At 41.5% G+C, this 26,781-nt stretch overlaps 2 protein-coding genes across 3 annotated transcripts in view; one reads left to right on the top strand and one right to left on the bottom strand.

Annotated features, from left to right (window-relative positions):
* ppm1lb (protein phosphatase, Mg2+/Mn2+ dependent, 1Lb) overlaps nucleotides 1–9,675 on the bottom strand; it is a 50,037-nt gene extending 40,362 nt beyond the window's left edge. Inside the window, exon 1 of the mRNA XM_008298514.1 lies at nucleotides 8,814–9,675. Within this exon, the coding sequence (XP_008296736.1) occupies nucleotides 8,814–9,212 (399 nt within the window). The 5' untranslated portion in view covers nucleotides 9,213–9,675. The remainder of the gene's footprint in view (nucleotides 1–8,813) is intronic.
* A 2,500-nt stretch (nucleotides 9,676–12,175) lies between these two features.
* On the top strand, nucleotides 12,176–24,574 carry nmd3 (NMD3 ribosome export adaptor). Of its 2 annotated transcripts, none has more exons than XM_008298510.1 (16): nucleotides 12,176–12,266; nucleotides 12,671–12,762; nucleotides 14,102–14,236; nucleotides 14,405–14,501; nucleotides 15,023–15,103; nucleotides 15,670–15,798; nucleotides 17,390–17,480; nucleotides 18,163–18,241; nucleotides 19,286–19,382; nucleotides 20,019–20,136; nucleotides 22,103–22,248; nucleotides 22,579–22,691; nucleotides 22,796–22,868; nucleotides 23,110–23,216; nucleotides 24,011–24,081; nucleotides 24,285–24,574. In XM_008298510.1, exons 2-16 carry the CDS (start codon nucleotides 12,719–12,721, stop codon nucleotides 24,416–24,418), a joined length of 1,515 nt encoding a protein of 504 aa, XP_008296732.1. In that variant the 5' UTR covers nucleotides 12,176–12,266; nucleotides 12,671–12,718; the 3' UTR covers nucleotides 24,419–24,574. The 2 variants fall into 2 exon arrangements, with proteins under 2 accessions (XP_008296732.1, XP_008296733.1); XM_008298511.1 differs by having other exon boundaries at nucleotides 12,185–12,278.
* The last annotated feature ends 2,207 nt before the right edge of the window (nucleotides 24,575–26,781 follow it).

Raw genomic sequence — 26,781 nt, 5'->3', positions numbered from 1 at the left:
TTTTTTTTTTTCAAATTGGAGCTTCATTTTGAAAGTGGCTAAAGGTTTACCCGGGTTAAAACATTTGTATTTGTTCTGCAAGAACAGAAGGTTTTAAAAAAAAATAAAAAAAAAACATGTCACGATTCACCTTGTAAAGCCATTTAAGTGCTGTATGTTCTAATTTCAACATCATCATAAAATACTGTTGCATAATGAGATGCAATACAATAATGATTTAAAACAAGATAACTAGCCAACCAACATTTTTCATATCAGCAACAGCGTAGTGTCACTGTAAAATGCTCATTTAAGGTCAGAGCATGTGAACAACCCATTTTTGATTTCTTTTAATGAGGCCAACAATTTCTCCGGAGGCCTTAAGCATAAAGCTTGGACAGCCAGTAGATATGTCTGACTAGAATGTGGCTGAGTGCAGGGTTTACACTTAGCCCTTCTGGTTGTGGCCTTTAACCCTGTTGACATGCTTTAGGATTACAAACAAAAAGGTCAGACAAATCCAGATTGGAATCAACCTGAAATCCCATTGGAAGATTAAGTTCATTTATTGCAGTTACTCTCATGAACATGTGGACTTTGTTTTCAATCTGTTTACAAATAACTCTCAATCTGCTTCTTAGCCCGTCTTTACTCTAACCCCGTTTTTCCTTCTCAGTCACTCTTTAACCTCATCCATTTTCTCTTTAGCTCTAACAGCTTCATCTAAACCCTACACAGCAGATGGTTTACCAGAAAACCTCACCAGTGTTAGATGGCTCCTGCTCCACCCTTCCCAGTAAGTGGCCTGAAAAAGGAAGGAACTACAAAGAAAGAAGAAAGAGGGTGAAAAGCTCTTGCTGTAGGATCATAAATCTTAAAGGGCCATAATCAACAGTACATGGCAGAAGTCCAACAGGACCCTGGTATACAAACAATCACACATGCTGTGGCCTGAGAATGAATGCAGAACATGCACACATGTGTGCGCGCATAAGATCCGTCTGCCTCCTAATTTTAATCACAAGCACAAATTAATGGCATTCTGTGGAGTCCGAGCCTTTCTTATCCCCTGAGCCTTTGTTACAGTGTAAATTAAAGACAACCTGGCTCAGGATTGGTTCACCGCCAAAGGTTATTGGAAGGTTTGTAGCTCACAGTTATTCTCGTGAATAGAAACCATGTGCAAATATCAAACATTCATATCAGCTGCATTCCTCCTGTCTGGATGGATCCGTGGCTGCACGGCTGTGCAGCACATGTGTGCGGCAGAGCAGCTCCAGCAAGCTAACTTTAAACATACACACCAACATGTGGGCAGAAATATTTACTGGAATAAAGTTAGAACAGAGATCACATTATACAACTGAAAACGAAGTCACCATCAACTGTTTTATTATGAGAGGCCTTAGAAATGTACAAACTACCAAAGGTGCTTTGTCCAATTTCTGGGCATAAAAAGTTATGGCAGACAAACACACCCAGGAGGTTGACTTCCTTTTACCTGGATGCACCTGCTTTACCTACAGCTCCTTCTGGCCAGTGTAAAGAAAGAAAGAACCGCCAATGTGAGCATTACGAAAATCATTGCTCAGTCTCTTTGCACATACAATCCCACCAGTGTCGCTAACTCTGAACAGCTGCGACTTGCTACCTTCTTTCAGCCAACATTCTTCTCCTGTCGTCCCTCACTGCCAAGACAGCGAGCGGGCAAACTCCAACTGACTCATCTATTTTCTCAATCACACACAGACAAACAAACAATTGTGGAGCTGGCGCTCACATGCAGACTCAGCCTCCTGGAGTTGGATGCAAATTGTAGATGATACTGCACCAGCATTCTTTCATTTCAGCATTTTATATAACTGCCATCTACATGAAGAATGCCCCCCTTTCAAAACAAAGTGTAGATTAGACTGAGCAGACTAGTCAACTCCAGCCATGTGATTAGATTAAGCGACCGTTAATCAGATACAGAGCAAAAACACAGTCTAAAAGCACTGCTTTGTATGAACAGATATGGTGCTGCTGTAGGCGAGCATTATGCATTCAGCGCCAGACTTGTAGCTTTACAGCATCTCAAGCTGGATTTTAAACCTACACCTACACCACAATCAGCATGCCTGGCATTTAATAAAAAAAGGCAAAACATCACATGAGGTAGCATGTTAGTGCGCCACATTGAGCAACTGAGCGTGGAGCGCAGCTGAGGCAGTGTGCACACAGTGGGGTCAGGGGGGATGCTATAATGGGGGAGACAGCAGGTTGACATGGCCTTGAAGATGGAGATTTTGTGGCACATTCATTCACTGCCAACCCCCCTCAGAGAGGAGGAGGTGAGGAGGAGGAGGTGACGACGGGAGGAAGGGATAATAGGTGAAAAGAGGGTGATGGGGGTGACAAGAGGGGAGGGGATTGGCAACCAAACATAGCAGCTCCATTACCAAACGTTACCCTTCTGCAGCACGTCAGCTCAGACTGGGTGAAGAATGGGTGAAGTGGAAGACGACAAAGGGAAGCTAAACACCACCAGCTCAAACTTCACAAACAACTTTCCAGACAAAAATTCCTCCCACAAAACTCCACATACACAGTGTGACGCGACGGGGGTGTGTGTGTGTTTGTGTGTGTGTGTGAGAGAGAGAGAGAGAACAATGACCTTGTGCCTTCCTTCTGCTTCAAGGAGGTGTATATTTAGTCAGGGGGGTTTAGCACAAGTGTTTGACGGAGAGGGTGTTAAATTATTGAGCAGCCAGTGCCAGCAAGGAAGGATGGCACACTGAGGCTGAAGAAGGCACTCTTATCTGGCACTACATGCTGCTGGCAAACACACACACAAACCTGTCACACAGACACACACATAAACACCTATCAAACTTGAAAAGTGCATGTTTTTATTAACTTACTAAATGCTCTTATCTTTTAAAGAGAGGAGTTGGTTTTAACGGGAAAAGACACACAAAGGCGAAAATTTGTTATTACAGTTACAAACCTCACATTTATTTAATGGAAAAGGATGGTGGTGGAAAAGAAGAGATTACAGATGTTTACTCCAGGGCAAAACATTTAGATTGCTCGGCAGGCAACAGCCCCATTCATCCATTTATTTGCTGTGTTTCACTCCTTGAAGCCTCAGTCGCTCGTTGACAGTCCACTCACTACTAGAAAAGCAAACCTCACCACCCGGGACGAATTACCGAAAGGTCAGAAGACTTTTCGGCAGAGCTCTCCAGCTCTCTGGTCTCTTCTATGCTTCACAAGTATTTTTCCAACAGTACATGACCTCCCATGTTCTCTCCGCTTTCTGCTTCACTCGACTGCGAGGGAAATGTTGAGCATCGGCTTTCGCCACAAATGACAGAAACGGGTACAGGAGGATGATAGTAATAATGAGCAATTTTACAGGTCTTCATCGTATGAAATGCCCCTTTTTTTTTTTCTTTTTTTTTTTTTACAGTTAAAGTGCAGAGTGTACAGCTGGAGCTGCCAGGAATTCAGTCCTACAGTCTGACAGTGTGTGTGAATAAAGCCCTTCTGTTGATGCTTCAGCCTGTGTCAGGTGGTGAACAGAGTCTTTTGTCAATGCAAGATCATGAACCATTTCCACTGTCTAAATAGTTGTGTCATAGCTAATACACGGAAATGAGATGGGTGGTAGGGTGTCAGTCCAACAACCAGCAATATCTTATATATCCACAGAGGTGATAAGATATAAATCAGGCAAGTCAAAGGGTCTAAATAACACAAATTGCCATCTTTGCGAACATACAGTGTCAACAGAAGACTCTAACACTTGCAATAAATCACCTTGAGATCTTTGTTGAGTAAGAAGCTGTAAAGACACCGTAAACAGCTGTCCGACACTGTTTGAAAAAGAGTCAGATGACGTCAGATGCCTCTGCTTGCAGCCTCTAAATGGCAAACAGGTGGGGATAACATATGCTATAAGATGATTAGGGTGCACATTTATGCATACGCAATTATTGGTCTAGCTCTCAAATATGATTCATGAATTGATGTCGCTTTTCAGCACCAATCGAACGAACAGCAACCACTAAACAGGTCTTAACTGTCAGGCAGTCAGTGCCCTGTTTTGTGAAAGTTGAAATGAGTGCAACAACGATGGCCCAACTGCCAGTTTCTATTAGATGATGCTTTGAATCGTGCTTTACAGGTTAATTATTTACCAAGCTGAGTTCTCATAGAAGCAAGAAATTAAATTAGCAAAACAAAGCTATATAAAAAAAGAAATCACAGATGCAAGATTCCCAGATGCCAGATGAGACAAACTTTTATCTAATGTCCTTAAACCTGTTAAAACAGATTTATTGGTCACTTTGGCAACATTACCACTCATTAAATTTCAAGGAATTATCAGTCTCTTTGCCAGCTAGATGTTAACTGTGTCCATCTGCCGTCGGTGCTAGTTAGGTAGTGCACAGTGGAGTCTAGTGCCCAAAATTATTGCCGATGGGAGCAGTAGAAGTGAACCACAGTAATAAAGCTGTGAGAACACTGACCCAAAAGACACTACAATAGCTCTCTAAAGCCATGTTTTGTTGTCAAAATTAAAATATTGGCTACAGCTGCTTTAAAATTTAAACATTTCCCATCTTAATTTGTTTAGCTAATGTCGTTTACTTCAAAATAAGTGCCTGCAAAGTCTATTTTATAAACTTGCAGAGGGCACAGATAGTGTGAAGCAGGTGTCTGTTCCTGATAGGCCTTTGGCATTTCAGTCTCACACTGAAGTCGTCTCTCCCTGGAATGTAACACCAAACTGCCCTTGTCATCTCCATTTGAACTGTCAACATCCATGAAGGAGAAAACAGCTTCTTCTGCAAGCTTGCAACACACACAGACACACAGGCATACATATTCATACACTTGGGCGCATGTTGGTGTCCTTGATCTTCCCACTCTCCCTCTCTTCGTTTGCTCTCTCTCTCTAATCCTGTAATGCCAACAGTGCAATTAGTCACATGCCGGGTCTTTCTTTCATCTCTCCAGTCAGTGAGCGTGAGCTCAGGAGGAATTCTAACTGCTTGGTATCTAAACTACATAACCCACCCCGGTCCTGGAGTAAAATGCAGATATGCACATAAACATATTAAAATACCGAAGGTTCAAACACAAGCCTTTCTGACTGTAAAATGTCCTTGATTTTGAAAGGAAGGTGAATTATGCTGCGGCAAATGTCCTGTCTACTCTGTACTTCAAGAAATGAATAATGAAGTTAGAAATTAAATGGCCATTGAACCTGAATATGAAAAGGTGAAATAAGGACAAGCTAAGAGATGGATAAAGACGAAGAGAAGCCCTCTAAAAACGGTCACTGTCCCTGTGGTTCTGGTGGTACTTGCACTTCTCTGCTCTCCCGTCGCCTCCTTCAGTTAGGAAACATATCTATCACAGCCCACTTGCAAACAAACATCACCAATCGAAACTGCATGAAGGAGTGAGCCACGATGGAACAAGAAATCTACAGAACAAAAGTTAAAAGGACGGCAAAACAGACTTAGAGAAACAGCCCCCGCACTTAAGTTAAACAGGCTCATGGTGAATCTCTTCTCTGTACTCTACGGTTAAGGTAATTTTGCAGCGCCTGGAGCTACAACCTGACAGCGAGACAGGGAGGGGCAAAGCACGGCTGACTCTCCACATCCCAGTAAGGAACAAATGGCTCATGTTGCCGTTAAATGGATGGAGAGCCCAGGGTTATCACTTTCATGCAGGTTATTCCCATGTGTCAGCTAAAAATCAATCTCCATTTAACAGATAAATCCCCTCACTGAGCCAACATCTAATATGACGGAGACTGCCGACGGATATGCTCGCATTAAACACTGATTTTAAACACTCGGAAAATTGAATTTGCGTTGTTGTGTATGAGTGGGTGTTTGGTGCAAAGAGATACTGAAAGAAAAGAGGAGATTTCCAGATGTTATCTAGCGCTGACTGATGATTCATCTGCTAACAAACTGATTGGTTCCAGTGAGTAGAACACTGACAAACTTAATGAAGGATTCAATTTTCTTTCTCAACTTTCTATCCTCCAACCTGCTGGACTCACATCACAGGATTCAAATCAAGGCCTGACCACGATGCAAATGCAGATTAACACTGACAGAAAGTTTTTGGGAAGCAGGTCCATTTTTTCTTTTTTTTTTTTCGCCTTGTTTCCAGTCGTCATGCTAATGCTTTGATATTGATTTCTCAACTATCTCTTGGCAAGAAGGCATCTGTTTGTCTGTCAGTACTAAGATACAGCAATTACATCATTAAATACTGCCATTTCTGCTTTTTAAAAACTCAATTTACAGCCTGCACTCTTTTAAAGCACATGCTACTTGTATTTAGAATATGAGTGAGAGGACATGAAAGAGTAAAAAAAAACATTTTAAGCTTAAAAAGAGAAAAGAAAGAAGTAACATTATATATTGCAACCCGTATTTGTCTGCTGCTCAGTTGTCAACTATTTTGCGAATTAATTACTGAAGCTATTTTTAAGCAAAATGCCAAACATAGCCTATTTCCAGATTATCAGTTATGAGCATCTAATGTTGTAACCAAGTGAATTTTGAAGAAACAATTTGTAAATGTCATCTTGCGCTCGGACTCTGCACCTTTTTTCATAATTTTCTTTCATTGTTTTATTAATCAATAAAATAACCCGCAGATTCATTGACTATAAAAAACAATTGTTAATTGCAGCTCTGAATGCAACTGGATCTACCTTCTCTTCCCCTGAGGGTTCCCCTGTTCTAATTAAATGGCATACTCACACTCAAGTGACAACGTATTTTGCATTTCTAGCATTCCCAGGATTTGTAAACAGCATCCAAAGCCTGTTGATGTTAATTCAAAGTCTTGGATGCGGGATAGATGTTGACACAAGTCCGACGCTGATTTAATGACCATGTATGCGGTTTGGACGAACAGAGTGTGTGCGTGGAAAGCGCCTGACACCTAACTTACTAGCCAGCTGAGGCAGGCAGTATTCCTGGTGTTGCCTTGGGCCACACAGCATCCCTCTAGTTTATTCAATGTCCTCTGGCTACATAAAAAAATAAAAAAAATAAATTCACTAAACAGAGAAGTTGTTTCTGAAGGCTGCTGTCTGGCAACCATTTCACACACTTCAAACGAGGGCGTGGGAATGAAAACAGACCAAATTGTTGCCCATGGACATGCAGTGATAAAAGAGACGCTCACACACATAGGCGAATCCTAACCGTCTCTTCCTGCTCTTAAACTCACCACTGTGGCTCTCCCACTCATTTTCTCCTTTTTCTGTCAGATAAACATATATCTCAATTTATTTCTTCAAGCTCCTTAAGCATATGTGTGGTAGCCGTGGCGGGGCTAACAGGTTAGATCTCTAAAAATGAACTCCACACAGGGGGAGGAATCAACGGGGAAAAAAGGCCGCAGGGGGAAAAACAATCCAATGACCACTTTTGGTCAAAAGCTGCAGCAGTCAGCACGGCAGCCTAAAATTTAATTTCCCCTAAAAGAGCAGCCACCTCTGTGCTTTTGGCTGCCTATTTTTAGCACGTTATCATCCTGCCTCAATCAGACCACAGCAGTCAGACTCAGAATGAAGGCTGTCAAAAACAGCGTGGAGCTCCTCAGCGACCAGAGGCGGCTGATCAAACAGTGTGCAGCGTTTAATGCAATAGCTGAGGAGGAGAAAATGGGATCTCCAGTCAATTACAGTCAGCGGTTTTGTTTTCTGTGAGGCTCTGTTGAATCAGTACTGTCAGCTGAGGGGCTTGGTTGAAGTCCTACAAAACAATGCCACTGTACGCATGCTATGACTTCATAATGAATCAGTGTTTTCACGTTCCCATCTGACTGAGGCTTCATCTCAAATGCTCTTTGTCCCTTTAACTGACAACTTTTTTTAAAGCTGCCAATGCACTGAGCACGATGCCACATTGATGCTCTTGTGTCTGATGTCCACATTAGCTACTGCCAAGGAAGAAGAAAGAAAGGAGATTGACAAGGGGAGGACAGTGACCAGCAGATCAGTGATTGATTACCCGCTTCATCTGCTCATACAATGGCACTTGTTTAGTTGTGAACACAAATCTGAAGACATTTGAGTTCATCCTTCTCCTCCCAACAATAATAATTTCAGACCGTGGGGAACGTGCGATTGTTTTGCCCAAAAAAAACATGAGAGATGAGTTTTGGAGTGATTCAAGCTGGAAACAGAGACAATTCTTGCAATTTAAAGAAAAACAGTGTGGGTGTGTTCAAGGCTGTAGCGAGACATTAGGGGCCTCTATGCAGAATGTGGGATATCTGGGTCCCTTTTCCACTTTTACACAACACTACATGAAAAAGACTGAATTACTAATTGCCTCCAGGGGCCTCTTAGTAGCACCAGCCTTGCTGTGTGTCCTAATTCAATTGAAAACTTGTAGGCAGCAGTAGATGTTATATCAGCTGACATGACAGGGGGCCTTAAAGTGGGGGGCCCCTGTTTTTAAATGTAGTTTAAAGACCTTCATTAGCCTTCATGAATCAAACTGTGTTTAATTAAATTACCACACAGGATAGAGGTCTGATCTGCTGATGAAAAACTTGCATTAAAACTTCCTGCTCCACTTTGTCAGCTTCTGATGAAAAAAAAATCTGAGTTTAAACTAGACATAACACTAACAAATACCCAATTAAAACTCACTTAAGGCACCTTAAGTCACACTTTGGGGCCCCTACGGCTCAGTTTAATGCATCCCTGTGCACACGTGAGAGAAACACTTTAAGAGACTCTTAGAAAAAAGATGCCACTTTCCCATTTCTTCCCCTCGCCTCAGCACCACACTCACCTCTCCTCCGTGGCCATCGAAAATCCCAAAAATAGACGGGTGGCTCTTGTTGACGATGTCGGCGAGCACCTCGAACCGGTCCTCCATGTGGTCTCGCCGGCCTTGGATGGAGTACACGGCCACGTTGTTGCTCTTCAACTCCCAGGTCTTGGAGAACTCGGCGTCCAGGACGTCCAGTCCACCGAACCGCTCGTTCTGCATCATCTCGGCCACTTTCCCCTTGACCATCTTGACCGCATCCCGGCTGGACTTAACGATGGTCTTCACTTCGTCCGTGTGGAAGAAGTAACTCCACAGAGCCAGGCTGATGCACAGCAGGAACAGGGTCTCCGGTCTGAGCAGAAAATAACGCATGATCCGACCTAGCAGGGACAGCAGGGTCATCGTATCCTCTATCATTTATTTATTTACACGCAGGAAATCGCGGCAGGTTGTTGTGGGTCGCTCGCGCCTTCACCCAGTTCACTCCATCGTCGCGTTTGCTTTGGGTCGCGGCGAAACAGGCACATTTAAACCGAGCGTTTCACACACTGACTCACCGGGGGCGACACTTCACCGCATTTTTTTTCTGTTAAAAAAAAACAACCACCAGGCAGGAAGGTGTCAGACCACCGGGGAACAAACGCGGAGCTCCGGCCGCTGGTTCCCCCCCTCTTAGCTCTTAGCAGCCCCGCAGTGAGCCACCAACGGCTGTCCGCTGACCATCTGCCGCGGTCCGAGGACACCGACACCCCGGGCGGAAGAAAAAAAAACGCAGGTCGCCCGTTGGGACTTCAAATTAAGCCAGTTTGCTGGCTAGAGCAGAGTTGTGGGCAGAGCCTGTGCCCCTGCCAGCCCTGCTACTGTTCCCAGTCCTGAAAATAGCGCTCTGTGCTGGAGCCCTCACATTCCCAGCTGCCACACTGGCTGCGACTCTCTGCTGCTGCTCCTCTAAACGGCGCTGCTGCCTTCAGGTACAGCTCGTAAAGTATCTCACTGTTGACCACGGAGACGTTCTTGAATTATGCTTTGTATTAAAAATATCAAAATGTGGCCACAAATACGGAACAAGGATATAGTTTACATTACTCTTGTGGTATATATCTGCCAATATTTGATATTTCACAGCATGACGTGTCATAAACAAACAGTGAAGATTTGGCAGCAATAGTGCCAGAAAAAGTACTTTAAAAAATGTTTCAAGATTAATAGCTCTTTTAAAATTTTTAATCAAATTCTTATGTACAGATTAAAAAAGCCCTTGAATGTGGTTGTTGGGCATGTATTGACTTTTTTTCTGCAATTACAGATCATAAAGTAACACAAGCACTAAATCAGTCACTATGAGTGGAAACATAGATCCTACATTAAGTTGTGGATCCAAACTGACAATCCAGACACACTCAGTACATTTGACAGCTGCAGACTCACTGACATTAAGAACCTTTATGTATGAACTGCTAAGTGGGCCTTCTATTAAAAAAACATTTGATATTTGGTGTTCTAAATTGTCGATCAGACTGAACCACTTGTTACATGTTAATAGAAATGAATGTATTAAAATAGTGGTTACCACTTTGAAAAATGAGAGAGCCTTCCAAAGAACCATTTAAGAAGTAGTAACTTATCATTATATAATATATAGACTTAAAATAGGAATTATTATGGCAGTACTATTAACAATTCTATCAAGTTGTTCATCATTCATTTCTTATGAAAATGAATTACTTACTGGATACATGTAACATTTAATTAGGAGTTGCTCACTACATAGCGGTTAACTAGCAGCTAGTTTCTTATTCATTCCTTATTTGTTCCTTGCTAACTCCTCAAAATGTATGTTTGTTATTGTAAACTAAATTAGCAAGGCACAGGCAATTTTATTTGCATTAGATATGAGACTAGTTAGTCAATCAACAAGACAGTGACAGAATATAAATTTAAACTGTTTTGCTGTAACCGACTAATTGCTTTGGTCACTTTTTACGCAAATGTAGTAGAAAAAAAGGCCAGTTGTTTTCAGATTCTGATTTCTTTAATGAGAAGATTTTTTGCACAGAAAATTAATTTTACATAGCTTTTTGTATCCAGTGCTTCATTGATATAAAAATAAGCAACACATTCATCTTTAATGAAAATACTCAGTAGTTGGAGCCTTAAATCATGTAGCACCTTTCAATTCCAAGTGATATTGTGAAGAGATGTATTAAGAGACTGTTAAAACACACACACACACACACACACACACACACACACCCAAAAGAAAGCCAAACAAATTCAAATTCTTCGAGCAAGAGAAGCAGAGTTTATAATCGAGATATTTCCGAGGGTACCTGAAGGCATCCAAAGACCTGCCAAACTACAGGTGTTCACAAAGAGCATTGAGTGGTTAATTGTAAACGTTAAAAGGGTGGAACCTGACCTTGACAATTTCATTAAACCAGTTGACAAAATCAGATAAATATCCCTTACAGCTTAATGTTGGATTATTATCTGCACAATCTGTTCAATTATCCAGACACATCAGGTTCCCACACACCCTGTGGCAAGGTGTTTTTGGTAATGTTAATTATATTTTTTTTCAGATGTGTGAGAATACGGTTAACTAAACATCATTTTGAACTAATAACACGGGGACATTGTGATGCTGAGTGTCCTACAACCCTCATTACTTCAGATTGGTTTGTGCTTAAAAATTCTAAAAATAATTTGTGTCAAAATACCACACAGCAAACTTGGGGTCACGTAACATTAAAGTGCAGGAATACTGTATCCCTTACATAGAGAGTAAGACAAATGGGAGGTTAATAGAGACCAGCAATTCATTTTTGCCTTAGGTATTTCAATGAAGCCATGGCTGGAGGGGAAATAAATTCAGGACTGTTCGTGTTCTGTGTGACTCTCAAACAAGACTTTTAAAATAATAATTCAGTCAGATAAATAAGAGACTGCCGTTACTATTACTAAAACTATAATAAAATATGTCTGGGCTGGAAGACTAGGGTCTGTGCACATTCTAAATACTAGCTTTTTTTTTCTTTGTCTAAATTCATGTCTAAAATGGTATCTCTCAAAAACATTTTCTTATAGTCTTATGTGACCTAGTATGTTGCAGTACGGCACAATTTTAGTACAGCAGGAATAAAATTCTGATTTGTAAATATATTTAGATTTTTAATTTTTAGCAAATCTACTGTGATCCAGTACTGTCTTGCTGTCTTTATTTTTATTTTATTTTACCTGGCCTTTTATTTATTTTTGTTATTATTGTTGGCGTGTATTTATTTTTTATTTTATTTTAGTTGAATTTAATTAATTATTTTTTAAAAGGACTTTTATTCAGGCAATCGAAGACAGCTTCGGGGTCCTTGAGTGCTACATGACGTCATCCAGCCTCCCTCGGTCCTCGGTGGGGAAAACGTGGAGGGCTGGAAGTGTACAGTGTGTGGTTGATTTCTCTATAAAACCACTTCAGTAAGTTTTGCGGTGACTCGTTTTTACCAGTTGTAGTTTTTCAACGCTTTAGCTCAAACTGTCTGCTTGTTTTTCCATGAATATCTTTTAGAATTACTCCTTTGAGCGACCAGTTTAGCCTCTGATGCTAACTGTTGGTCTTGAATCCAGAGCATCAGCGAGGTTAGCAGTGCTAACTGTAGTTTGTCCGGGCGCCTTGATCAGTATATAAAAATGTATATAAAAGTCTCTGTTTCTGGTTGTAAACGACGATTAACGATGTTATTAGTCGCCCGCTACTACAAATAATATTGGATTTGTTATTTGGGAGTTGCTACAAGCTAAAGTTTGCTATGCTCTAGCAGTTTTCCATCTGTCATAGCTTTAACTTTGACCGAGTACACCTGTCATGTTTCTGTTCATAGAGATCACTGAGCTGCACAGAAATCCATTGACCTGTCAACTTGACAAGAATGGAGTACATTCAAGCTCCTGCACCAAGCAGTCAGGGGAACATGTAAGTGGAAAAAATAGTTTGTTGTTTTTAAATCCTCAGATCTACAGTACTGAGTCCGAATACAATATAACTAAGGAAAACACATTTGTAAGTCAGGACAGACAATGTCAGTGTCCTTACAATGCCTCACAAGATGCAGGTGTTAGGAGCACCGATCCGCCACAGCAGTAAATCCACTGACGGGTGAAGTGGTTGAGAATCTCGTCCCAGTGCAATGTTATGTTTCGGTCCTTGCAATCATGTGGATGTTATTTTGACACGTAGCAACCACTGAACCACACTGCTGCAGACCCAGCTCACCCTGTCATGGCTCTTCTAGAAGGACTTGCCACAAACATAGCTCAGAAAATGACACAAATGTGACATCAAGCCCAAGTTGTTGATATTGCCTCCAAGCTCCCAAGAGCCTAATTCAGTAATCTGTATGACGCACTGGAGCAAGCAAACTCCACAGATGCCTTACCCCACAACGCCCAGCACCCAAAGAACCCTTTGCTGACGTCCTAATGTCAGACACCATGGGACACACTTTGAGATTCTGTGTCCACTCTCCAGTGTGTCAGAGCTGTCGGTAGTTTTGATGTTGTGGCTGATCAGTGTGTGTTTAAGTCCAAATGTTTTCAACAAGAAAAGTTTGTCACGTCTTTGCATTATTGACGGATGAATTAAAGCACGCCACTCTTCCTCAGTAATGGTCAACGTAATCTCAACATTTTTATCTATTCGGCTGCTATTATTGATGAAAGCTCTGACTATTGGACAAACAATCTGTCGTTCATTGTGATGCAGGGCTGCATTCACAAGCTGCACATCAGAAAAGCAGGAGTTGTATTCACAAAGTGCATTATCTTTCCATTAAGTGTTGTCCTAAATATCTAAAAGCCTCCCCTGAAGCCCTGTTCACAAAGCTGCAAAGAACCACTTTCAGTAAGAAATCGATTAAATGGCCCCAGGCTGGAAGATAAAGGACTACATCAATGTGATAGCGTCTTGGTTGCTAGTTCGTGAATGCCAGAGTTTCCCACTTGGAATGTAACACAGCAACTGGGATGAGTTTTCTGAGCAATCTGTGATTTTATCCATGCTGCAGCACATTGTGGATATACCTTTGACAAAAGCAAGACATCTAAATGTTTATTGTGATGATTTATTATCTCAGGTGAAACTGAACAGAAACTGATTGCCAGAAAGATGAGATTGTGGAAGCTTTGTGTAATGGTTAGCACTGATGTATAGCACATGTCGTCTTTACTGAAGAGGCTAAAACTCAAAAAAGGTTTCTCAATTAACAAAGAAAATGCCACATTAGTTTTACCAATGTTGCTTTTCTTCTCCCCAGCCTGTGCTGCACCTGTGGTGTCCCCATTCCTCCCAACCCAGCGAACATGTGTGTGGCCTGCCTGCGTACTCAGGTAGACATCTCAGAGGGAATTCCCAAGCAAGTCACTGTGCACTTCTGCAAGCAGTGTGAACGGTTAGTTTCATGAATTGTTTACAAGCAAAAATCAAATGTACTTTTTTTTTTTTTAGCCAGTTTAATATACACATTTTATTGTTTCTGTCTACAAGTCATTTAGGCCTGCAAAAGAAAAAAAGTTGCAAAGGGTGAGGCTTTAATGAGATTGTATCCTCTTTCATGCAGGTACTTACAGCCCCCAGCCACCTGGGTGCAGTGTGCTCTGGAGTCCAGGGAACTACTGGCCCTTTGCTTGAAAAAACTTAAGAGCTCTATGACTAAAGTAAGTGAGATTCTTACGAGACAAAAGACGATAGCATACTGCCACAACAGCATTAAATACACTAAAATGTACATGAACGCCACCAGTATACATTTCAGAATATTCATTGCCCCATCCTGAAGTCAGATTCACAATTTTGATGCTAAACTGTTTGCTTCAGTCTCGTCATGTTGCCAAGCCCACTTCCTTTCATTGTAGTGTTTCATTTAAAACTTGGGTATTTGTGAAAGAAGTAATTTCTCTACATTGTTTCTGATTTTGATTAGATTTCTGTAAGGATGTGCAGAGAATAAAGGTTACAAACACGCAGGGGACTCACTTCAGTGACAAATTAATTTGAGACTTTCATAATTTAATGCTGTATAAGAAGTGATGTCTGCAAAAATAAACAAAAAAGTTGAATCATTGCCTTAACACAGTTTAGACTAAATTAAAACATTGTAATCTTCACATATCAGATATTCTCTGTAGATGTTTTGCATTATCACAGTACTATGTCAACAACACCTCTCTCCTTAAAGGTGCGTCTTATTGATGCTGGCTTTCTGTGGACGGAGCCACACTCCAAAAGGATTAAGCTGAAACTGACCGTCCAGAAAGAGGTAAGAAAACACATTGGATAAGTGTGGGAAAGTGACATTCAGTGTGAGATTAACACTGATTAGTGACCAGAGATAGACAAGATGCTAATTGTTCAATGGTTATCTGCCATTTTGGTAACTGGCAGTTTCTTGGGTTTGAATTGTCATCAATTTAAAACATACATACATATAAATAAGGATATGAAGGCATAACGTGCACATCGTATTACAAAGTAACTCTGAGGGAATTGTATTGAGGTCCTAACTGAGTTACGTGTGTTTTAGAGTAGTGAGTCTTGCCATTTGCTGTCATTTCATCTCCTTGACCTTTAGTAAGAACCTGAGCCCTGTGCTTCTCAGGGCCAGCTCTTTTGTTTGTGCAGTTAGAGGGCCTTTATAATGCTGTCTGCACCACCCACTGGCCCGATATTCCTCTAAATGGTGTGAAAATGGAAACGTAAATAAAGCAAACGTTTTCTCCCCAAACGATTTGCTTAATGGACAGTTTTAAGCACCAAGTTTTTTGTCATTGTTTGCCTCGCCGCTGGAGCATATGGTGGAACTTGTTGCTGTCTACGCCTCTCCAGGTGATGAATGGCGCGATCCTGCAGCAGGTGTTTGTGGTCGAGTTTGTCGTCCAGTACCAGATGTGTGACGACTGCCACCGTGTGGAGGCCAAAGACTTCTGGAAGGCCGTGGTTCAGGTTCGACAGAAGGTAGGTACCGTGGTCCACTGAAACGTCACACCTATACATTTTTTTTCCCTTTTTTTTTTTTCTCCATCTCCTGTTCACTTCACTTAAACTGGACTCATATTTTAAATATTTTAAAAGTAATTTTAAATGCATCTTGTGTATGCTTGTGCTTCATTTTATTGATCAGTTAAAACATTGATATTGGTAAAAAAACAATGAAAGGAAAAACATGTTCAAAGCTGGATGAATGCATTCTAGTTAGAGGCGGCAAAGGATATAAAATATACAACATATATTCACAAATGTTGAACAAGTGCATTTTGTCCTCCAATTCCCTTAAATGTGACCTCATGTATTACTATTTATGTGTTGTTCTTTTCCCATGTTTACTCAGTTTACTTTTTACCAAAGGGGCTCATATGAAGTGAGAATAAACCTGTTGAGCTGTATGTTAGTAGCTCCACTAACAGAAACTGTGCAGTTACAGTAGCCCAAACTGTATGCGTTGCCATGGGAACCCACATTCATTCAATTGGTGATGCAGAAAATGCATTAAAAAATCTCTTCCTGATGTGCTTCCAAGTTCATTTTGCACTGCTGGTACTGCAGCTAATAGAGCACAGATCAGAAAACAGATTCATTTATTGGTATTTATCACAGACTATATTTAATCAATAACATTCTTTTCTCTTTGATGTGACAAAAAAACTGAAGTGAGTTCCATGTGTCCTTCATTATGGGACAGCACCAGACCTAAATGCACTTATTCAGCAACCTGTTTAAATGTTTGAATTTTTATAGGTTTAAGAGCTTTAATCTGAAGGTGTTGTGTTTGAAATAACAGCTGCATTGAGAGTGCAAAAAATAAATCTATCACCTTAGACAATTAACAATATTCTGCCAGCATTCTTCTCTTGTACCACTGCAGTAGCAACTCTTTTTACTGTAAAAAAAAAGAAAAGAAAAAAAAAGTCTTATATTCTTTGTAGCTCTCCATTATAACAGCCTGGTGAAGAAAACCTGGCTTATCAAAAAGGTTTGATAACCACTGTCACAATACTGATTATGTCTGATTGGGGCTGCAGGTTGCTATGTCAAACTTGCTTCATGGTGCTCCCCTCTTTAGTGCTGGTACTGGTTATAGAAACACAGAGCTTCAGGTATTTGGCAGGAAATATATCGCACAGTAATAGGGATGCATTCCACATTGATGTATGGATGTAATCCAAGATTATCTTTACTGCTAGTAAACTTGTGACTAGTGTCCACTTATGGCATCCGACCTTGTAACTTCTGTTACCCCTATTACTAACTTCCTGTTCTGTCGATATTTTGCAGAGTAGCCACACTGTAGGAAATATATACAGGAAGTTTGAATTACCAGTCCACTTGTTTTCACTTGTTCCTCAGCTGCACTTTGTCCCTGGAGGCATCTTTACCAACTTTACTTTGTTCAGAAGTTTGAAAAAAAGAGTTAAACACTTGAAATTACTGTAGTTATCAACTAGAGTATTTTTCTGAGAAGGTTAAAGTCTCAGCAGGTTGTGGCAAATGTCAAGCTCAGCATCAAGGAATATAAATCTCTGTATGACACTTTGTTTTTTTTTCACAGACTGTTCATAAAAAGACCTTCTACTATTTAGAACAACTGATCCTCAAGCATAAACTCCACCAGAATGCCCTCAACATCAAAGAAATCCACGGTAGGTCAATGCCATATGATTTCATTTTTTCATTTCAGTGTCTTTAACGAGGGGCGCCTGCCTTTTTCCTCAGGGCCCATAACTGCATTGCACCGGAAAGTGGCAAACTTGCCTCACTTGTCACCAGCGGAACTAATGTGGATTAGAATGAAGCAGAACATAATGATGTGTCGAGTGTTAATTACCTCTTCCCGTACCAGACAGCAAGCCATGCATGCATATCACTGGCGCCAATCACTTGGTACAGCTGTCCTCATGTGGGCCTCAGAGGGGGCACGCGTTGTGCATCTAATCAGTGTGCTGTAATCAGAGCAAGCATTTCATACCAGTTTTGCGCATAGCCAGCTTCATACTCGACTTAGAGATGCTAAACGCCACTTCATGCACACACATGCTGCTCATTGAGCGACAGCTCAGCCGCAGCCCTCTGTACTCTTGAGCTGAACTGTGAGGTGGAGTTTGGCCCAGTAATGTAATTTAAATCATCTCCATGTCTCGGCAGGACTTAAAAGCTTTATGAAGGCTGCAACATGTGGCCGCCATATTTCCTTCCCTCTTCATCTGCTCTCGTGTGTGTTTTGTTTGCATACGTATGTGCTCTGCAATGGCGATGACCTGCGAAGTGCGCCTGTGATAAATTTACCGGTGGAGTGTATTTGACGGTTTTGCTTTTCTCTCTTAGAGGGGATTGATTTCTACTACGGCTCCAAGCAGCACGCTCAGAAGATGGTTGACTTCTTGCAGTGCACCGTGCCCTGCAGGTGAGCAGTGCTTCAGTTGGGGCCAATTAAAATACTGAACACAACCTTGAACATATTTAAACTGATGTCTACCTACATTCAGAGATTATATTTGCATCCAACGGGCCAGAAATTTGTGAGCTAATGTGGAGATAATTTTCTAGCAGCTGTTACCATGATGTAGTCTGTGGACAATAAGTTGTACTCATAAAAACTGCATTAGCAAAGCATACATGTGGTGTGTCAGAAAAGGTTCAGGACTGATGTCACAAAAGATATTTCAAATACAAACTACAAGTTTTCGCCTTCGAAGTAATCCCCCTGGAGTCTAACACACTTCCCAGCCTTCTCTGCCACGCCGCCATGCACTCCTGGAAGGATTCTTCCGGGATCCTCCGCAGCTCCATCGTCGCAGCCATCTTAATGTCGTCCACGTCTTCAAAACGGGTCCCCTTGATGACCCCCTTGAGCTTGGGAAAGAGGGAAAAAATCCCTCGGAGCCAGGTGGGGTGAGTAAGGGAGGTTGCTCCAGCACAGCGATGTTCTTCTCAGCCAGGAACTGTCAGATGCTCAGGGCGTTGTGAGCAGGTGGGTTGTCATGGTGAAGCAGCCACGACTTGTCCTGCCACAACTCTCACCTCTTCTTGCACACTGAATGAAGCAAACGCCCGAGGATGTCTTTGTAGACGTGCTGGTTGATCGTCTGACGGGGGAAACTCATAGTTTGGGTTTGAAATATATCTTTTGTGACACCAGTCCTGGAACTTTTTTGACACACCTCGTAACTGATCAAAAAGCACTGAAATATTTGACAGCGTTTTATTTGTTGTTTCTATCAGTCCATACAATATATGTATTTTTTAAGTGTGTAAATGTCGTTTTTGCATGATGGAAACTGAAGCATTACGTAATCTGTCCCCTGAATGAACCTTCAACAGCTTAGACAAACAGCATGGTTCTTTTCCACGTGTGCAGAACATTTGGTTGCATTTAGGCCATTGTGTTGTTATGATTTGTCCAAATGGTACAATGTGTGTCTGAATGAGGTTCTTTTCAATTTTAAAGGTCGAAGACATCCCAGCGCCTCATCTCTCATGACATCCATTCGAACACGTACAACTATAAGAGCACCTTCTCTGTGGAGATTGTACCCGTCTGCAAGGTATATAGGAATCAGTTTAACTCATATTATGTATTTATTTTTCATTTTAGTTGGATTGGGTTTCAATGAAATGATTCACTGTTAGCAAGGAGTCACACTCATCATCTCAAAAGATTAGACAAGCCAGGATTGTAATATTACTTTGCACATTACCTCTGAAGCTGTCATTTTGTTAGTTTAGTGAAAATGATGTGTTTGAAAGCTGTCTCATGCAAAACTGAGGTTGGCCAAGAACCTTTCATGATATTGTTTTTGACAGTTGATAATAAGGTGAACTGATTCAATATAAGAGGGAGAATCAATATACTTTAGCATTAAAACTAAAGGAGGGATAGAGATTCTTGGCAGGTGTGCATCCGTCGTTTTCAAAAGCAGCTTAATCCTGTTTGACATGTAGCTTTAACTGTGTTTTAAATAGCAACGCAAACAGTAGATTGAGTGTATTTTTGCAGCATATTTGTATGATCGAGGGCATGCAGGAGCATATTCAATAAATTAAAACAACAAGCGCCTTCTGTTGGGGAAACATTGGGCAGTGTTGTGCTCTTCTGTGGCAAAGCCTTTTTTTTTTTTTTTTTCTATTTTTGCCGTGACTTCAGTTTGACCCCAGGTTGTCTGCTTGTGTCTGGTTGCCAGGACAACGTAGTGTGCCTCTCACCGCGGCTGGCGCAGAGCCTGGGGAACATGGGTCAAGTCTGCGTGTGCGTCCGTGTCACCAGCACCATCCATCTCATTGATCCCCGCACCCTGCAGAGTGAGTATTCCTACTGCCAGAGCACTGATGAGTTCTAACGGGTCCAACCGACACCACTTTAGCTCCAGCATCGCCCTGCAGTGGTTAAATATAGCTGCAGTCTCGTGTGTCTGGTTGTAGATGTAGTTGGAATCAGCAGACTCATTAATTCTGTAACGTGATCTGTATGTATAAGCACTCTGGAAGACCTGATGTACAGCGAGCTCGGTGTCAGCTTTGTAGTTCTGAAAGCAGCGCACGGGGTGAAGGAGACGCTCCTGTAAACTGCTGTCTGCTTATAGTAAACAAAGTCAAAAAAAGTCAGCTGAATGTTGAAACAATCGATCCACAACAAATCGATTCTGACAACCGGCTGCTTTCAATTCATTGAAACTGTTCACTGGTGGATTTTCATAACTTTTTTTCCCGACATTTTAAGAGGTTAATTTTTTGGCATTTCATATTTATTGGCTAGTGCGTAGAGGAGGATGCAGACTCGAAATGAAGTGAGACAAGTGTATAGCAAGCAGCAAAAATGCTCGGCTGAAGCTGAATCAGGGACATTACAGTTATGTATTACGCGTTTTAATCATCTCGTGACCTCGACTTGAAATTTTATAGACTATTTAATGAGTGATTAATCATAAAAATAATTGACTTATTAACCGATAATGAAAATTGGCAATATTATGTGAGGGAGTAGCTCTAAAGTGGACAGCCAAATCCATTAGGGCTGCAGCTAATGATTATTGTCTTCACTGCAAAATCTGACACTTATTTTCTCACTTTGGTCTATAGAGTGTCAGAAAACAGTCAGAAAATGACTCTTACAAGTTTCTAAAGCCCAAATTAATGTCACCAGATGTCTTGTTTTGTGCAACAGACACTTCGGATGTCAACTGTATTACCACATGAGAAACGTAGCAGATTCTGTCTACTGCGTAGTTGGATCTTAAATATTTAAGCATTCATTCAAATAGTTTTCCATATATTCCTTTTGATCAACTAATTGTTCCAGCTGTACACTTAATTTAGAGTCTGTTAGGATTTCCTTTTCTGGAAACGTTGCTTCGGGTTGTTTGTGGATTTGCATCTTGAAGTGTTCAGCAAAAACAACATCAAAAGCATTTGCTCTATGTTGCTGCGGTGATATAACCGAGAGTCGCCGCTTCGTAGACACCCTCCGACAGCTGACCCCAGTTTGCCGACCACATGTTCATCACGGGCGTCAAACTCAACAGCTTCCTCCTGTTCCAAGTCACGGTACAACATGAGAGTCGCTCACGAAGAGGAAAAACATACTTTCAGTTTGCATTATGTACGCTGTCACAGCCTAGTCATCTTATTCGGAGGGGATTTATAACCAATACAAGCGAGGTGACAATTAGCGATGATGTGCTTCCTCTGTATCTGGTGCAATCAGTCATCATGTGAGAGGCTGCGATGCTCCTCGGCAGAATTCTGACATTTTGAAGCAGCACACACGTTTTTAATTACTCTTCAAAGAGCAGGCTATTTTAGTTGCAGAAACTTTTTGAGTGGGCTGGATCGCAGAAACGGCCTGAAGGCTGCTCAGCAGATTCGGCAGCAGTAGGGAGTTAACTCAAGTATTAGAAGTATGTAGGTTCTGTTTTTCTGCTTGTGCAGTTTATTCACAGCATAGGCGGGAAGGTATCATTCCGGTCTAGCATGTTTGGACTATGTGCAAGAAGACAAAAACAATTTACTGACAAATTAGACTCCTATTATTTTTATTACCCATACAGGAACTCCGAGTATCTGGAAGTTTTCAGAAATGATGTCTGAGTGATCTTTGGAAATGCTGTGTGATTAGAATGAATCACTTTCTTTTTATATTTTTTATATTATTTACATTTTCTAAAAAGTATTTACATTATTACATATCATTTTTATATTTTTCTTTAACTGACAAGTGAGAATGGCTACTTCCATCAGAGTAGGACATAAATAATCTCTAATTCTCTAGTTGCGGAGGTGGACGGGAACACATACTGGCGCAACCCATTCAACAGTCTCTGTAACCCACGGCAACTGGAGGAGTTCATCGTTATGGACATTGACATCATCAGAGACCAGAAGCTGGGTGCTGGAGCCGGCATGAGGTCCAACAAGGTAAGAGGGGGCGCGTGTGTGTTGGTGCAGAACAGATTGCATTATGGGGGAACATTGCTCTTCTCTCGGAAGCAAAATCAATAGCAAACCATTACATTATCCCTGAACCTGCATGTGGGATTCAAGCCAAAAGGACCGAAACACTCAAGAGTGTTTCTTTTGATGGGGATGAGGTTTGTAGTTTGCTCTCTCTCTCTCTCCTCGCTCTGAATGTTGCGTTATTATCGATGCAGCTGTCTGAATTAACAGGAGGGATAGAACAAGAGTAATGTTGTTTCAATGGCTCGAAACTATATTTATATTCCCTGTTTGTTTGTGTGTGTGTTGCAGCACACCCTGGCTGATGTGTGGGTTCAGAAAACATCAGAGATGAATACCAGCCAGCAGTATCACTGCCGTACATTCCTGGGCCACCTGCTCAACATCGGAGACCTGGTGATGGGGTGAGTGAAGGATCGACGAGATGTTCAGAAGTTGATCACTTGAGCCGTCAGACTGACTGGTATGAGCTTTACGATTAACGGCACGTTTCCTTTTCGCCGTACAGGTTTGACTTTGCCAATTCCAACATTAATGATGAGTACTGGAATCAGATGAACCCTCACCATGTCCCTGATGTGGTAAGACTCACCAACATTTAACTGCACATCCTCTCTAAATAAACCTGCTTCAGATGATGAGTTTTTTTCACCTGCTGTGGTCTTGATCAACTCCGACCTCTAGTGGCAACAAAAAATATTGAACATAGGTTTGATAGCGTCGTCCAAGGATTCCATTCTTGCAAAGAATCGCACAAGAAAAATATGCCGACATCCTGCTGTTGTGTTTTAATGTGTACGACATGCATGTGAACTGTCAAAGGTGCTGATCAAGAAGAGCTACGACCGCACCAGGAGGGTGAAACGCAGGAACTGGAAACTGCAGGAGATGGCCAGAGACCGTGAAGGCATGGACACGGATGATGAGAGGTGGGACAGTTCTGTTAATGTTACATATTTTTCTTGAAAATAATGAGGTGAAGCTTTAAAAGATTGCCCCCCTGATCACAGCCTGCTATTCACAAAAAATAGGAATACTCCATTTGTGAGGGACTCATTTTTGAATTGGATTAATGCGACTTCTTGTGGGCATTTACAGCAGCACAATGGTATATGCAGGGTTGCCTCAAAAAAAAAAAGCACAGTTGCCATATTACTTGGAATGAGAGGTCATGGCAACCAGGACAGAAGTATGGCTCATTAATGTGTTTTTGGACCACAATGGAGCTCTATAGTACAGCGGAATAAGCTATATCAGGCTTTGGGCACACAGATGATGGTTGATGGAAAGATTATTTGTAGGTTTTAGTTTTGTTTTGGAGTTTGTTCACAATAAATAATGTTAAATATTGCAAGACAAGAAAGTGCTTGAAATATACTGTCTCTGTGTTTTTTTTTTTAATTTCTCATGAAACATCCTTAGAAACAATGAGATGTATACATTTAGAACACCATGAAAATATTACTAAATATGTAGAAAATGTTTTCTTAAGTGTAATATTGAAGCTCTGTAGAATTTTGCACAAGCTTCCCTGGTACAGAAAATATGGGAAAACAGTTAAGAGGGAAGCTGATTATGAAATGGTGACTAAAGGCTTGACATTGTTTTGCGCCGATGAATAGTTTGATGATGTGCCAAGGGTGCCAAATATCCTGTGGATGTTTTTCTTATCAATAATCCTGTGCCAGATGGGTTTGGTCTCAACTTGCTTTTCTGTCTTTAGACAATACCAGGACTTCCTGGAGGACCTGGAGGAGGATGAGGCTCTGAGGAAAAATGTCAATATCTACAGAGGTAAGCAGCTGGACACTGCAGACTTTCCTCAGGAACAGAGTCCCAAGAGATTTCAGAAGTTGCGATGATATATTTAGGTTTCTATTGTCAGGCTACGGCTCATTAACTGCAAACGGCTGCTTAAGTTTCTGATCGTGTCACACTGTTTATTACAGATGATGTATTGGCTAGTTAATGAGCAGATGCTGATATTTCAATTTCAGATGCGTCTAAGATCCCAGTGGAGAGCGACACTGATGATGACGGAGCACCGCGCGTCTCCCTGATGGAGATGCTGGAGGAGCTCAGCCTAAATGATGCCACAGGAGGAGAGGGCGCCGACATGATGACAGACTAGCCAGCCGCTCTTCTGCCTGTGTGTGGCACTGACAGCTAAACACAGATCCACTGATGATACAATAATACAATTACACACCTCTGATGTTGAACTGGTCGAGCAGATTGTTGACTGATTAAACCGCCGACAGATGATGTTTCAGGCTGGAAAAAAAAATTCAGAGATCCTGTAGCTGTGTGGTGTAATGAATCATTACAGTTAAACCCCATAAACTGGGAGCTACAAATACATTTTCACTGAGATTCTGGACTTTCACTTGATGATGTACTTCGTCCCCCCTTATCTCAGTGGATTTTTATTTCTACTCAGAGCCTAAAAATATACATTATCTTTTCTTCTTTGTCATAAAAAATCTTTCAAATGGAAATGGAGTGCTTATAGATCACATCATCAAAATAAATATTTATGCTTGTGGACACTTTTCGCAGACTCTGCTTGTTGGAAAACTTCACTTTAGACATCCACCAGAGGGAGCTTTGTGTCAGAAACAAATGAGAAGTAATTCATCCACAGAGCCAAGCTTGTAGCCAAGTCTGTTAATGGTGTCATTTGGCTACCGTGGGCAATATTCAAATACTTGCTCTGCTGTGACACCTTTTCAGCCAGAGAGAGTGCGGTCTGTGCACCGATATTGCCCGAAGCTGGAGATCAAATTAGATTTAAGTATTATCTGAATGGCAGCGATGTCCTTGAGTGACCTGGACTGATGTAAAAGTGATTGCCAGCTCCCGGTCTTTGATCGTTTACACACCATTGCTACACATATAAACAGACCTGGACTTCATCAGTGCTAGATTTGACTCTGTATTACCAAAATTACATGACACATTTACATTTTACCATCAGAGTTTTCCTCTAAAACACACATTAATTCTGTAAGAGAAAGGAATGCAAAGTTAAGGCAAAAAATGTCTTGTACCATAAAAGGATTCTAAACAAAAAATATAGAGAAGTTTCTTTGTATTTGATTATCTTGCTGTAGTCATCTTCTGCATCTGTTGAAATCAGACAGAGAATGTGCCTTTGATTTATAGGATTTAACTTGGGGGGGTGTTGAAGCCTTGTTTTGTCACCAAGTGTGTTACAGACCTTCCTACACACATGAGGCTTTATGTAATGTAAGACAGCAGAGGAATGTGTGTATCACAAGGTCTGTGTGACATGTCTCACTTTTTAACTTAAAGAGGGCGGAGGAGAGCCAGTTTCCTTTTTCACAAACCTGAGCTGGTCGTTAATGGTAATCAGATCTACTTGGGAAAGTGAATGAAGTGAATCCCCTCAATGTGTGTGCGTGGTGGCCTGATTTTCTCACCATCTTTGCATGTGCACAAACTGAGCCCCTGCAACCCAACATTTGTTTTTTGTTTTTACCTCTCGCCACCTTTACCTGTAGTTTCTAGTATTACAGAGTGGTATTGCAGTCAGCAGAAGACGAATGTGTTGTTGGCACTTGGCGCTGATTTGAATAATGATTTCCATAGTAATCGAAGCAGAGCAGGTCGGGACAGTTCATGTAAAGACCACAGTGGCTAATTTTTATCATAAATCTACAATTCCAAAGAGGTGTTCAGTGTGAGGACGGGTTCACACACTGTGCCTGGCCTTTTCAAACCAGTCCTCATCCTTCTGACGCCTACAAAATCGTAGTGTATCCATGCGTAACTGGTGCGCCATGGCGGCACTGTTTACACATCAATAATGCAGGGTTAGAAGTGAGCAGGTCAGCAGACCTTTCAGTTAGAAAGAATGACATCCGAACTCTATGTCTGATTGCTCCGAACCAAAAAAAAAAAACGACTCTGCTTATTCTCAAGTTTCTTTCCCAGGGGTGTCTGGGTTGTTTGTTTCCAAAATACTTTGGAGAACACTGGTCCTGAATGCTCCATCTCAGAGACACTCAGCGCAGTTTGCAAAATACTCTTATCATCGGAGTGAAGTCAGATGTTTGAGCTTGTTGATGTTTCTTATTTAGCCTTCACTTGAGCTAAGAGAGGGCTGCATGGTGGCTCGGTGGTTAGCAGTGTTGCCTCGCAGCGAGAAGGTCGCCGATTCGCGTCCCGGTGGGAGACTGCGTGGAGTTTGCATGTTCTCCCCGTGCAGCGTGGGTTTTCCGGGTTTTCCGGCTTCCTCCCACACAGTCCAAAAACATGTTGAGGTTAACTGGTGATTCTAAATTGTCCGTAGGTGTGAATGTGAGTGTGCTTGGTTGTCTGTCTCTAAGTGTAGCCCTGTGATAGACTGGTGACCTGTCCAGGTTGTCCCCTGCCTTCACCCTAAGTCAGCTGGGATAGGCTCTAGCCCCCCGCGACCCTAGTGAGGATTAAGCGGTGTGTAGATAATGGATGGATGGATAGATAATGGAT

The sequence above is a fragment of the Stegastes partitus genome, unplaced genomic scaffold (genome assembly GCF_000690725.1).
Source record: "Stegastes partitus isolate 25-593 unplaced genomic scaffold, Stegastes_partitus-1.0.2 Scaffold1323, whole genome shotgun sequence".
NCBI classification, from domain to species: domain Eukaryota; kingdom Metazoa; phylum Chordata; class Actinopteri; family Pomacentridae; genus Stegastes; species Stegastes partitus.
This window is presented reverse-complemented; position numbering and strand designations above follow the sequence as displayed.

Coding starts and splice junctions, on each gene's coding strand:
- nmd3 (XM_008298510.1), top strand. CDS start 12,719: ATGGAGTACATTCAAGCTCCTGCACCAAGCAGTCAGGGGAACAT. Junction 20,137..22,102: donor TGATCCCCGCACCCTGCAGA/GTGAGTATTCCT, acceptor CTAATTCTCTAG/TTGCGGAGGTGGACGGGAAC. Junction 22,869..23,109: donor CTCACCATGTCCCTGATGTG/GTAAGACTCACC, acceptor GAACTGTCAAAG/GTGCTGATCAAGAAGAGCTA.